We start from the raw sequence: 12,500 nt of genomic DNA on the forward strand, positions 1-12,500 counted from the left end.
CGTTGAGCTATGGACGATCATCGTTGAGCCGTGGACGATCATCGTTGAGCAATTGACGATCATCGTTGATCCATGGACGATCATCGTTGATCCATGGACGATCATCGTTGAGTCAAGAACGATCATCGTTGAGCCGTGGACGATCATCGTTGAGCCGTGGACGATCCTCGTTGAACCATGGACGACCATCGTTGAACCATGGACGATCATCGTTGGGCCGTGGAAGATCATCGTTGAGCCGTGGATGATGATTGTTGAGCAATGGACGATCATCGTTGAGCAATGGACGATCATCGGAGAGCCGTGGACGATCATCGTTGAATCAAGAACGATCATTGTTGAGCCATAGACATTGTTGAGTCAAAAATTATCATCGTTCAGCTGTGGACGATCATCGTTGAGCCGTGGACGATCATCGTTGAGCCGTGGACGATCATCGTTAAGTCATGGACGCTCATCGTTGAGTCATGGACGATCATCGTTGAGCCCTGAACGATAATTGTTTTGCAATCGACGATCATCGTTGAGCCCTGAACGATAATCGTTTTGCAGTGGACGATCATCGTTGAGCCGTGGACGATCATCGTTGAGTCAAGAACGATCATCGTTAAGCCATGGACGTTGTTGAGTCAAGAATGATCATCGTTGAGCCATGGACGATAATCGTTGAGCCGTGGACGATCATCGTTAGGCCATGGACGATCATCGTTGAGCCGTGGACGATCATCGTTAAACCGTGGACGATCATCGTTGAGTCAAGAACGATCATCGTTGAGCCATGGACGATCATCGTTGAGCCGTGGACGATCATCGTTGAGCCATGGACGATCATCGTTGAGTCGTGGACGATCATCGTTGAGCCATGGATGATCATCGTTGAGCCGTGAACAATCATCGTGAGCAATGGACGATCATCGTTGATCCAAGGACGATCATCGTTGAGTCAAGAACGATCATCGTTGAGCCATGGACGATTATCGTTGAGCCGTGGATAAACGGTTTGTCAAACGTGTTTGAAAAACTGTTCACACGGTCAAACCAACCCATTTTAGTATAATTGTGTGAAATGTCTTCACGACCGCGCGACATGACGAAGCACGGGAATGTGTTAGACAACTAAAAAATATGCTAGGCTGGCAAAAATCATGCTTAATATTTTATTCTTCATGTTCAGTTAGGTTTTTATGATATTCTTTTATTAAAATAACCCAATGTCATGGGTGAATTATACCCATTTAATCATGATTATTTGAAATATTTTCAGGACAGTGCGACATGACGTCACGCTGGAATATACTAGACAAAAACTGAAACTTATGTTATACTGGCAAAAATAACGCTTAAACTTTTATTCCTCACAATAAATTAGGTTTCTATAATATTCTATTCTACTTAATGATCAACCATTTCAAAGGTGACACATTTTAAAAATGTTACATGTCTGGGAGAGGGGGATCTGTAAGTATTGACAACATGGAGATCAGGCTGTCGTGCCACTGTAGTTGTCATTATGGTTGGTTCATCGGCTCAACGGATTAAGGAACATCGCCATTTCTGGGCGTAGATTGCAACGAGAGAGGATGTGGATGCGAAACAGGTAAAGTCAGACATATTCCTCATGAGAAGGCTGGAGAAAGAACATAAGCGGCTTTATCCAAACCTTGGGCCTATCCAAAAACCCTCTGGGCCTATCCAAGAGCCCTCATCAGACGGGTCTATCCAAAACCCCTCATCATCTGGATTTATCCAAAAGCCCTCATCATCTGGGCATTATTACCCGAATCAATACAATTTCGTATCCTATTCTGATCACGATTGCGTATTCCATTTCTATTTCGACGAGCAGGTTGTATCGGCAGGAGGTTATCGTGATAAAGCGTCAAAAGAGAAATTTATTGCAGAGCGATATAAAGATATTGATCAATTTCGAAAGCATTACTGGGCTGCGCTTAGAAAATATACAAAGGATGAAAAGATCACACTTAGCACACATTTACGATTTCAGGAGTTTTTAGTGCACAACGGCAAGATATAGCAAATAGAGATGAAAAACGTAGATTAAGGGATAGAAAACGGGCTCAGTTTATTATCCGTGCAAAGAAGACTAAAAAAAATCCTCACTCGACAGATCAGGATGTCGCCGTGAGAACATCAACGCAGGCCGCTACAGACTGCAGGGATGCCGCTGTGACCAAGCAAACCATTGTGACTGAGGTAGCTGGAGTCGAACCTGAAAGTCTCGGTGAGCCCTCAGATATTTTGACTCTGAGTAATCGTGACAGGGAGTTGGCGAACCAAAGGAGAAAGAAAATCGAGGAGCGGAAACAAATTAGGTTGGCTAAATTAGCTGAGAGGGAAGAAAAAAAGCGTCTCAGGATAGAAACTCAAGAGAGAAAGAAAAGGGAGAAAGAGGAAAAGGACCGTATTCGTGAGGAGAAACGAGAGGCCAAAATCAATGGGATAAAATACATCGATGAAAATGCTCTGTGTGGAGCAAAACGTTGGCAAGGTGAAATGACTACACTGTTGTTTTAGAGGGCAATCAGTCCACTCTCCCTTGACTCCTCTCTCTCCTTTGCTTGAAGAGCTGTATAAAGGTAAAACTCAGCCTTCGAGACATTTCCTGAACAACATATACAACTTCAATAACATGTTTTGCTTCACATCATTTGCCACTTCCGGAGCCTTGAAAACGCGTCTGAATCCGTAATGACGTACAAAATTAAGGGACATATTTATCACCGATTAGGAGTACTGAAACCACGCTATATGCGAAAACATACGGAGCTGGACCGGTACCTCAAACGTGACGAGAAGGATGTGTATATACACAGAAAAGGGACCGCGGAATATAATAAGCCTTTGCCCAAATACCTCGATTTGTATTTCTATTGTAATTCTGAAAAGCAGATTCAAATTAGGGCCAACCAGTTAACTACGCACAAACCATTATCAGCTTCAACAAAGAAGAGACGTAGTAATGAAGAAAAGTTATACTCAAAGAATTTCGAGATTGTTTCTATCCTGCAAGGATATCTTATTACTAACAATGCGGTGTTGAAACCCCTGTTGAAAGGGTTTAAAGGTGTGGTGGATTTGGTCGACAGCATGACCAAGCACTTGAACAAGCTTCCAGACGTACGCATCACACTTCGCACCTCTGAGGGAAAGCGTATTCAGCAGCATAAAGGAACTTATGATCTCCCCAAAGCCCGTGCACAGGTTGGAGCTATAGTTGATTTCGATGAGTTGAATGTTCCGAAGCACCTTGAAGTTGTGCTTTCTTCTCCCAAGGAAGACTCTAAACATTCCAGCGTTATCATAAGTTCTCTCAACTATTTTTACAATCCTATGCAGTACCCTCTTTTGATACCTAATGGAGACGTAGGGTACAGTTTTAGCCAGAAGAAACTAAAAGGTTATGAAAATAAGGTATGGAAAAAAGAAAATCACAATGAATTCAAACAATGAGAAAAAAGAGGCTGATGGTAGACTCACGGGCCGTATGTTTTATAGCCAATTGTACATGGACAAAGTGGATGAGTTCAATTATATCAATAGGGGGAGGACTCTGTTTCAGAAGTTTGTAGTCGACAATTATGTCAAAATTGAGACTTTCCGACTGAGTTTTTTTGAAGCGAATCAACGAAATATACGAAAGGAAAGTTTCGACGTGCTTCAGAACGATGACCCCTCTTCCGTCGGTCAGAGGATTATCATACCTCCATCCTTTGTTGGCGAACCTAGGTACATGAAGCAGAAACAACAAGACGCGCTTACCTTCATAGGTAAATACGGTAGCCCTGACCTATTCATCACGTTCACAATGAACCCAGACTGGCCAGAGTTTGAAACTTGTCTTGTTGCCGGCTGTACTCCCAGTGATAGACCAGACTTAGTGAGCCGGGTTTTAAGATTGAAACTGTGTGCTTTAATGGATGATTTGACAAAAATTTGCATTTTCGGTCGTACAAAGGCGTTTTTGTATACCGTAGAGTGTCAAAAGCGTGGGTTACCTCATTGCCACGTCCTTCTTTGGTTAGAGCACAAAATCGATAAAACGGATATCGATAACTACATCTCCGTGGAGATTCCCGATCCAAATACGTCCCCGAGGCTGTACAAAATCGTAACCACCAATATGATACACAACCCGTGTGTTGGTTACGATGAGAGCAGCCCGTGTATCGTCAAAAACAAGTGTTCGAAGAACTTTCCTAAACCTTATAGAAAGGGTACTTTTGTTTGTAACAACGGTTATCCGCTATATCGACGAAGGGCCTTTGGTGAGGATGGTGGTACGTGTTTCGAGAGGAAAAGGAGAGGAAAGGAGGATAAAATGAGGATTGATAATGCGTGGGTAGTCCCCTACAATCCATACCTGTCTGAAATATAACGCTCATATAAACGTCGAATGTTGTAACTCCATAAAGTGCATTGTATATGTAACGAAATATGTGAATAAGGGATCCGATAGCATCATATATTCAAAGTCCGACGGTAAGCCTGTCAACGAGATTAGGAATTATCGCGATGCGCGGTACGTAAACGCTATTGAGGCCACGTGGAGAATATCAAATTTTCATATCCACAAATCCTATCCACCAGTGACTTATTTGCCTGTCCACTTGGGAGGTGAGCACAACATTTTCTATGTCGAAAAAGAGGCTTCTATGTCTGTTGAACACCAACTGGCCAAAGTTACGCAATTAATGGCTTTCTTCAAACTTTGTGAGAATGACGTATTTGCTAGGACACTCCTTTGCACCGAAGTACCAACCTACTATGTTTTTTGCAAGAAGAGTAGTGTCTGGACGGAGAGGTCGAGAGGGAGTATATCTATTGGTAGGATGCAAACAACTAATTCGAAGAATGCGGAGAGGTTCTATCTTCGTCTGATGCTGTCGCATGTGAGGGGCTCAAAATCATTTAGCGACATATGGACTGTTGAGGGTGTTGAGTACGCCACCTATCGAGAGGTCGTCAAAGCGATGGGGCTTATGAAGGACAAGGATCACTGGGAGAAAACCCTAATGGAAATAGTTAATCACACCAATAACGGAAAGGACCTTCGTTCAACCTATGCCACGATGTTGGTGTTTTGCGATTTAGAGGATCAATCCGAAGTGTGGCTAGATATTCGTGATTATTTTGCGAGCGATTTTCTTTATAAGAGTGGAAAGACACACTACAACGACGAGATTTATTTGGACGCATTAGATGAAATTCAGGAATATGTCTACAACTGTGGAGGGGTGGACATCACTAAGTATGGCCTGCCAGCTTCTCGAGGACTTGAGAAATCCTTCAATCTGCTGCGAAGAGAGAAAAGTTATAATACAGTTCAACTGATTGAAGACGTACGTGAAAAGCTACCGATGCTAAACAAGGAACAACGTGAGATCTTCGACGCAGTAATTGGGGTTGTTGGAGGGAAGATCGCGGTAAAGGAAAGGGGTTCTTTATTGACACTCCTGGGGGGACAGGGAAAAGTTTCCTGCTTAATCTTCTATTGGACGCTGTTCGTTCGAAAAGAGGAATTGCTTTAGCGGTGGCATCGTCTGGAATAGCTGCAACTGTTTTACATGGCGGTCGAACAGCCCATAATATGTTTAAAATACCTTTAATGGAGTCACATGAATTGAGAAGTTGTTCGATAAAGAAGAATACTCAGATGTCTAAGCTTCTTGGCATGTGCTCTTTGATAGTGTGGGATGAAGTAGTGATGGCCAACAAAAACATGTTGTTGGCCGTCGACATTACCCTGAGGGATCTTCTTTCTGCCAATGAATTCATGGGAGGCATTCCATTCGTTTGCACCGGTGACTTTCGGCAGATTTTGCCCGTAGTAAAAGGAGGCGGTTCTAACCAAAAAATATATGCAACCATCAAAAATACATATTTCTGGGAGGAGTTACGGAAGTATGCATTAACGGAAAATTTAAGATTGCGGGGTCCGGATGAACATGGTCACAACAAAATCTTTGCAGAATGCTTATTGCAGATTGGTCACGCTGCCAGTGGGCCTTTCGCAATTCCAGAGAATTTTGGTGTGGTTTATTACGACCAAAAGGAATTCATAAACAGCGTCTATCAGGATTTAATCGATCATGTTGGAGACCATCGATATTTCTCATCTCGCGTCATCATATCTCCTTTGAACGTGGATGTGACCGAGATTAATAAGGTGATTCAAAATATGCTTCCTGGAACAAAAAAAGTGTATCTGAGCGAAGATAAATTGGAATCAGATGACGATGTAGATTATCAGATTTCGACGTTGAATGAGATCAATCCGGCTTCATTGCCCGTTCATTGTCTCGAGCTAAAGATAGGTTCGATTGTGATGGTTATCAGAGATATTTCCCCACCCAGAGTTTGCAATGACACCAGGGTAATAATCGATAACCTGAAGAAAAATATCATCGTTGGGCGGATTCTAGGGGGTATATACGACGGTGAACAAATAACTATAGTCAAAATCAAGTTGGTTTCGAGTGATTCTCCTATTAACTTCTCGAGATTCCAATTTCCTGTGAAATTGAGTTTTGCAATGACAATCAATAAGTCCCAAGGACAAACCATACAAAAGTGTGGTCTGTATCTGTATGGCACGAAATGTTTTTCGCATGGTCAACTCTACGTTGCGTGTTCGCGCGTAACGAGTTGGGACGCACTAAGTATATATCTGAAGCCTCTCAAGAAAGACGAAATACCCACATTGGAAAACGTTCTTTACCCTGAGGTCTTTAATGAGCTTGAGACAGTGAAGGAGGAGTATTCTCGATTGGATAGTCGAGTATTGATTCGTCAAGAGGACGCAGAAGAGGACAACGAGCTTATGCGAATATATATTCCGAGGAGTGGAGGGCTATCTAAGGAGGAGATCAACGCATTTTTTGCACCCGAGATATCAAGTGAAGATTTCGAGGATGTTAAGGAGCGATTAGAAGAGATTGAGGAGGTCGAGGAAAAGCCGTGAGGAGCTTCAACATCTTTGTCAGTTGTTGGAGGAGAACCGTGAGGTGGGCAAAAACAACCAACAAATGCTGGAAGATAATCGAGAGCTGGGCGAAAACAACCAACGAATGCTGGCGTCGTTAGTCCGGGGCCTGGAGGCCATCAGGCGGGAGGAGAGTGATGAGCCACAAAAAAAAAAAAAAAAAAAAAAAAAAAAAAAAAAAAAAAAAAAAAAAAAAAAAATAAATAAATAAATAAACAGATAAATAAATAATAAATAGATAAATAAATAAATAAATAAAATAAATAAATAAATAGATAAATAAATAAATAAGATAAATAAAATAAATAAATAAATAAATAAATAAATAAATGAATAAAGTAAAATAAATTCAATTCAAATAAACCTACAAAAGTACACTTTTTTTTTCCTTTAACCTGTGCGTCTACGAAGATGACGGCGACAGAGGTACTCCCCCCCCCCCTCACACACACACCCTACAATTACGTCCGGTCACCATGTTCCCTTGAACTAACCAGGAAAAAAATTCCCTTGGGTTCGGCCTCGGCCTCGGGGTGGAACCCCAACACGGGATCCCCAGCACGGGATCCCTATCGTGGGATTAGAGCGCGGAGCGCTGCGGCCGTAGGCAGCTGTTTGCGCAGCCAAGCCCCCGGCGATGTCGGGGAGGGCGAAGCCCGCGGCTTATTTGATACAAATAAGAAAAGATATAGGATGGGAAGAAAAGAAAATCGGAGTGTTAGAAACTGAGCAAGAGGAGAAAACGTGTAGAAAGAGAAAAATATTGTAGAAGAAGATAAGAAGTGGTAAAATGTAAAAAAAAATTGGATTTGAAGTATGAGATAAAGAGAAACTTAATAGTATTCTTTTTAAGAACTGAAAAAAGAGGTACAGAAGGTTGAAATAAATAGTAGAAATAGGAGGTGAAGATGTAACTGAAAGAATAGTTAAAAAAAGAAGAAGAAATGAATAGCAAGTTTCAGAAGAAAAAGAAGAAAAGAGAGGAATGAAGAAGAAAAGGAGAAAAGGAGGAGGGGTAATAGAGAAAATTAGTGAAAGAAAAGAAGTGGAGAAAGTAGAGGATAAATAAAAATTAAGGAAAGAGCAATAAGAAGAAAAGAAGGAAGAGGAGGAGAAAAAGTACAGTCATAGAATAAGGAGGAAGAGGATGAGTTGAAGGAAGATGAGGGAAAGAAGACTAAGAGAAAGTAAGGGAGGAGGAAGATAATGCCAAAAGGTATGTTGGTGAAAGTAATGGAAGATGGAAGAGATAGCGAAAAGAAATATGAAACTAGACACAGACAGGGAACTCGGTGGGGATACGAAACCACTAAGAAAGGCTCAACGCGAGATAAATGGGATGTTTGTGAGACAGATCGATCACTCGACTCTCTCGAGTTTCAAAAGTAGGAAAGTCTTCAGTTATATCTCTTTTTCAGTTTCTCTTCTTGATTGTTATTATAATCCATTCTAAAAATTCAAATTATTATGATCCTTGCATATTACATTTACACCTGATTCCTCTTGGATCTTCCTACATTGTATTTTCTGCTCATTTTGTGTTATTTTTTTACTTCTACTGTTCCTGACCTCCCTTTTGTTAATAGTTCCGTTCTGCCAGGGAATAAAATCAAACATGATGGAAAAATATTACATGAACAAGCGTTTAAGAAATTATTAAATAAATATGTGGAGGAGGAAATGTGGAAGATAGGTTATATAGTAAGATATCGGTATACCACATATCTAAGAACTAACATCAGCAACCTCATCGAATGACTCCTCACCTTTATATTCTATATTGAAGTAAATCTGTTAGATATACATGATATGACAACTATACATACGTATGAGTAGTAAATAGATTTCAACTTTATATATTCTAGCTGAATTTTTTCTTTATTTTTCTTAAAAAAATTATGATGAATAGGTGAAATAAAAAAGAAGAGTGTGGTAATGATTAAAAAAAAAAAAAAAAAAAAACTTCTACACTTACCTATACGAGCTTCTGCATCACCAACTACAGTTGTTATAGAAACGCACCACCTGCAAGAAAACAAATGTACAGCATAAGAAAAAAAAATATGAAAAAAGGAATCCAGGTATCACAATAAATGTTCAACCACTTTTATCTGACCTTTTCACCAGAGCCGATAGATCGCAACTAAACATTGATCCCTTGTACAATATACTCTGAGACAGGATAAGCTCCCAAGAGACCTTGCCACGTCGCATATTTAATAAATTCCATCTGGGGTGGGCGAGTGTAGACCAGCTTTCTCTGGCAAGATGCCATGTAAAATCGTAGATTCAGAGAAATCTGAATACAGTTATGTGCTATCTTGGATTCTGTGTCTACTGAATGATAAACTACCAACTAATAAATGCAAACCTCCTCATGATTTATGATGCGGGAATTAATTAAAACACAAACAAAAATTAAAACTAATCCCATAAAAGCACAAAAGCTATATGGTAGTTTATTTGAAAAGTTAGTCACATGAAATTATAGTACCAAACTGAGCTCTAGTTCATGTGGAAAAGCTTTGTAATTAATTTTCATATATTGCACATATATTTGTCTAAAGATATTTCACAAATAGATTACAATTGAAATAACTGTGAACTATTTCTATCTATCTACTAGTTTATCTAATTTAACTAGACATAATTTGTTTGACATTCTTTTCTGATTAGCATGATAATATATTATTCAGTAGAATGGCAACCGTCGGACAGAAGGGAAAATATGTATCTTAATTACTCTTTAGTATGTAGTATGTCGGGAGTGAAGAGAGGACGAGGGAGAGAAGGGGTGGCTATATTAGGAAGTGGTGGAGTGGAAGGAGATTTCTTCAAGGTTAATGTGGATGAAGATGAGACTGGAAAGGGAGATGTAGGTCTTTGTAAGTGCATATGGGCTTGGTAATGAGAATACTGTAGAAGAGAGGGGTATATTTAGATGAGTGCATAGAGGATGTAGGGGAAATTTTTAATTTAGTGGTATCGGGAGATCTCAATGATACAGTGGGAGACGAACTAATAGACGGAGTGGTTGGGAAATGGGGAGTGTTAGAAAAAATCCTAATTAAGTGTTGATGCTAGAGATGTGTCTAGAAAGAGAGTTGATGACAGCTAGCACAGTGTTCAGGAAAAAGTCAAGCGTAAGTACACATGGGGGAGGGTGGTGGATGGAAGGATGGTAGATAAGGCTCTAATGGACTATATAGTGGTAACCAGGAGAAGAGTAAGAATAGTTTTGGATTCACATGTTCTTAGGGGAGAGAGTGGGTGGAATATCAGACCATTTTTTGATGGAAGGTAAGTTGAGAGTGGAGGGTATATGGAGAAAGAGAAAAATGACAGAATGTAGGAAGGCGCTCAGAGCAAACTGTTTAAATGAGAATAAAAAGGAGCAAATATAGGAGGAAAAACTGAGGGAATTGTGGGAGGTTGTAAAGGATAGAGTGGAATTCGGTGTAGAATAGGGATGGGGGTGCTTCAAGGAGGAAGTGACAAGGTGTGCAAAGATTGTATATGCAACAAGAAGGATGGGAGAGAATAGAAGAAGGAGTAATGAGTGGTAGGATGATGAAATGAAAAACATACAAGAAGAGAAGAAGCGAGCATTCAGGGACTAGTTACAAAGTTGGATGAGAGAAAAATATGACAAGTACAAAGTAAAAAGAAGAGAAGCAAAGGAAACGATAAAGGAAGCAAAAAGGAGAGCAGATGTAAAATGGGGAGGAGTATGACAGAATTTGGTGAAAGCAATAACAAGATGATTTGGAAGGAAATCAAGAGAGGAAGCAGAGGTGAGTCAAGTAGAGGAGAAAAGGTAAAAGGCGTGGATGGACATATTTCGACGGAAGAGGAGGCGTAAGGGGAAGACGGGCTGAGTATTTCAAAGAACTGTTAAACGTGGAGGAGGATAGGGTGGGACTGGTGGTAGCAGTAGAAGGTGCTAAGAAAATTTCGGTGAAGGGAGAGAAAAATGAAGGATACATACATACATACATATACCAAGGCTTTTTCCCCCTTACAAGGGAGGTAGCCAAAAAGGAAAAGGCATAAAATCATTCCCAACCCATTTCATCCCTAAATACACTCCACACCCCTCCCACCCTTCCTCTCATCTGAGCACCTCCTGGATGACGGGTCATCCTGCACCCTGCCCACCGCCCTGGGTCAGAAGCAGTGTCGCAAGACACAGTACATCCACAGCGAGGCCGCTTCATTTAATCGGCGACCCCCCCTCTCCGTCCCCCTTTGCATATAAGGCGAGGACGGGGAGAAATCCCTTCGGGCTGCGTCAAAATTTACTCACACATACTACCCCACCCCCCACTTCCCCGCCCTTTCCTCCTCTTGAAGTCACAACATCATCCATATACTCCCCTTCTCCCCTCACCTCTGTCTTCTGTCCTCTCCCTTCCTTCCTCAACAGATATTCCCCTCTTCCCCAAAGCCCCCTTCACCCCATCCATCCACCTCATCCTAGGACGTCCCCTCATGTTCACTCCCTCCACATCTGCCTTCCATACCTCTTTTACTAGTCTTTCTTCACTCATTCTTTCCATGTGTCCAAACCATCCTAATATTCTTTCATCAACCCTATCTCCCAGCTCCTTTTCCACCCCTGTTCTCCTCCTCACCTCCTCATTTCTCAATCTATCTAGCCTAGTAACACCCACCATACTTCTCAGACACCTCATCTCAAACACATTCAAACTCCTTCTCTCTTCTTCTCTTATGTTCCACGTTTCTGCCCCATAAAAATGAAGGATAAATAAGAAAAACTGAAGTGCAAGTAGCTCTGAAAACTATAAGAACATGTAAGGGTCCTGAATTAGATGAGGATCATGCAGAATGTCTGAAGAAGGGAGGTGTAGTAATAGTGGACTGGCTACTGAGGTTGTTTAAAGTGTTTCTAAGGGAGCGTATATTGTCAGACGACTGCAGGAGTGCCTGTATAATTTCCGCTTTGCAAGGGGAAAGGGGGATAATGTGAGCGTAGTAGTTTCAGAGGGATTACTTTGTTGAATGTAGTTGGGAAGGCTTATGAAAGAGTTTTGATTAAGAGGATTAGAAGAGGAATAGAGGGAATAATTGGTGAGAAACAGTGTGGGTTCAGGAAAGGGGGGGGTTTTGCGTTGATCAGATTTTTGTGGTAAGACAGATACTCGTATGTGAGAAAGCTTTAGGAAAAGGTAAGGATGTTTTTTGGGGGCTTTATGGATTTGAAAATGGGCAGTCAATAAATTCTACGAGAGTAGTATATCCTGTATTAGAGTGGAAAATGGAGAGAGCGAGTGGTCTGAGGTAAAGTTGGGGCTGCGACAGGACTGTGTCATGTCACCATGTCTGTTCACTGTGTACATGGGCGGGGTGGTACTGGAGGTAAAGGCAAGGGTAATGGGCAGGGGACTGAAGATTATCAAAATTAATTAAGAAAAGATGGAGATGAGCCAGTTGTTCTTTGCTGACGGCGCAGCGCTTGTGGCAGGGTTAGAGGAGG

General features: G+C 41.3%; 3 protein-coding genes across 3 annotated transcripts in view; 2 read left to right on the forward strand and 1 right to left on the reverse strand.

Annotated features, from left to right (window-relative positions):
* Positions 1 to 12,500, reverse strand: part of LOC143033854 (allatostatin-A receptor-like) — a 217,789-nt gene that overhangs the window by 149,164 nt on the left and 56,125 nt on the right. The window contains exon 2 of the mRNA XM_076199414.1: positions 8,979 to 9,028. The gene's annotated coding sequence lies outside the window, so the exon portion shown is untranslated. The remainder of the gene's footprint in view (positions 1 to 8,978; positions 9,029 to 12,500) is intronic.
* LOC143033569 (uncharacterized) lies at positions 2,710 to 5,549 on the forward strand. Its single transcript, XM_076199060.1, has 4 exons — positions 2,710 to 3,432; positions 3,581 to 3,788; positions 3,996 to 4,243; positions 4,434 to 5,549. The coding sequence occupies exons 1-4, from the start codon at positions 2,710 to 2,712 to the stop codon at positions 5,547 to 5,549; spliced, it is 2,295 nt and encodes a 764-aa protein (XP_076055175.1).
* On the forward strand, positions 5,675 to 6,982 carry LOC143033570 (ATP-dependent DNA helicase Pif1-like). The gene has a single exon (XM_076199061.1). The coding sequence runs from the start codon at positions 5,675 to 5,677 to the stop codon at positions 6,980 to 6,982; it is 1,308 nt and encodes a 435-aa protein (XP_076055176.1).

The sequence above is a fragment of the Oratosquilla oratoria genome, chromosome 16 (genome assembly GCF_046742065.1).
Source record: "Oratosquilla oratoria isolate Oo_2021 chromosome 16, ASM4674206v1, whole genome shotgun sequence".
NCBI lineage: Eukaryota > Metazoa > Arthropoda > Malacostraca > Stomatopoda > Squillidae > Oratosquilla > Oratosquilla oratoria.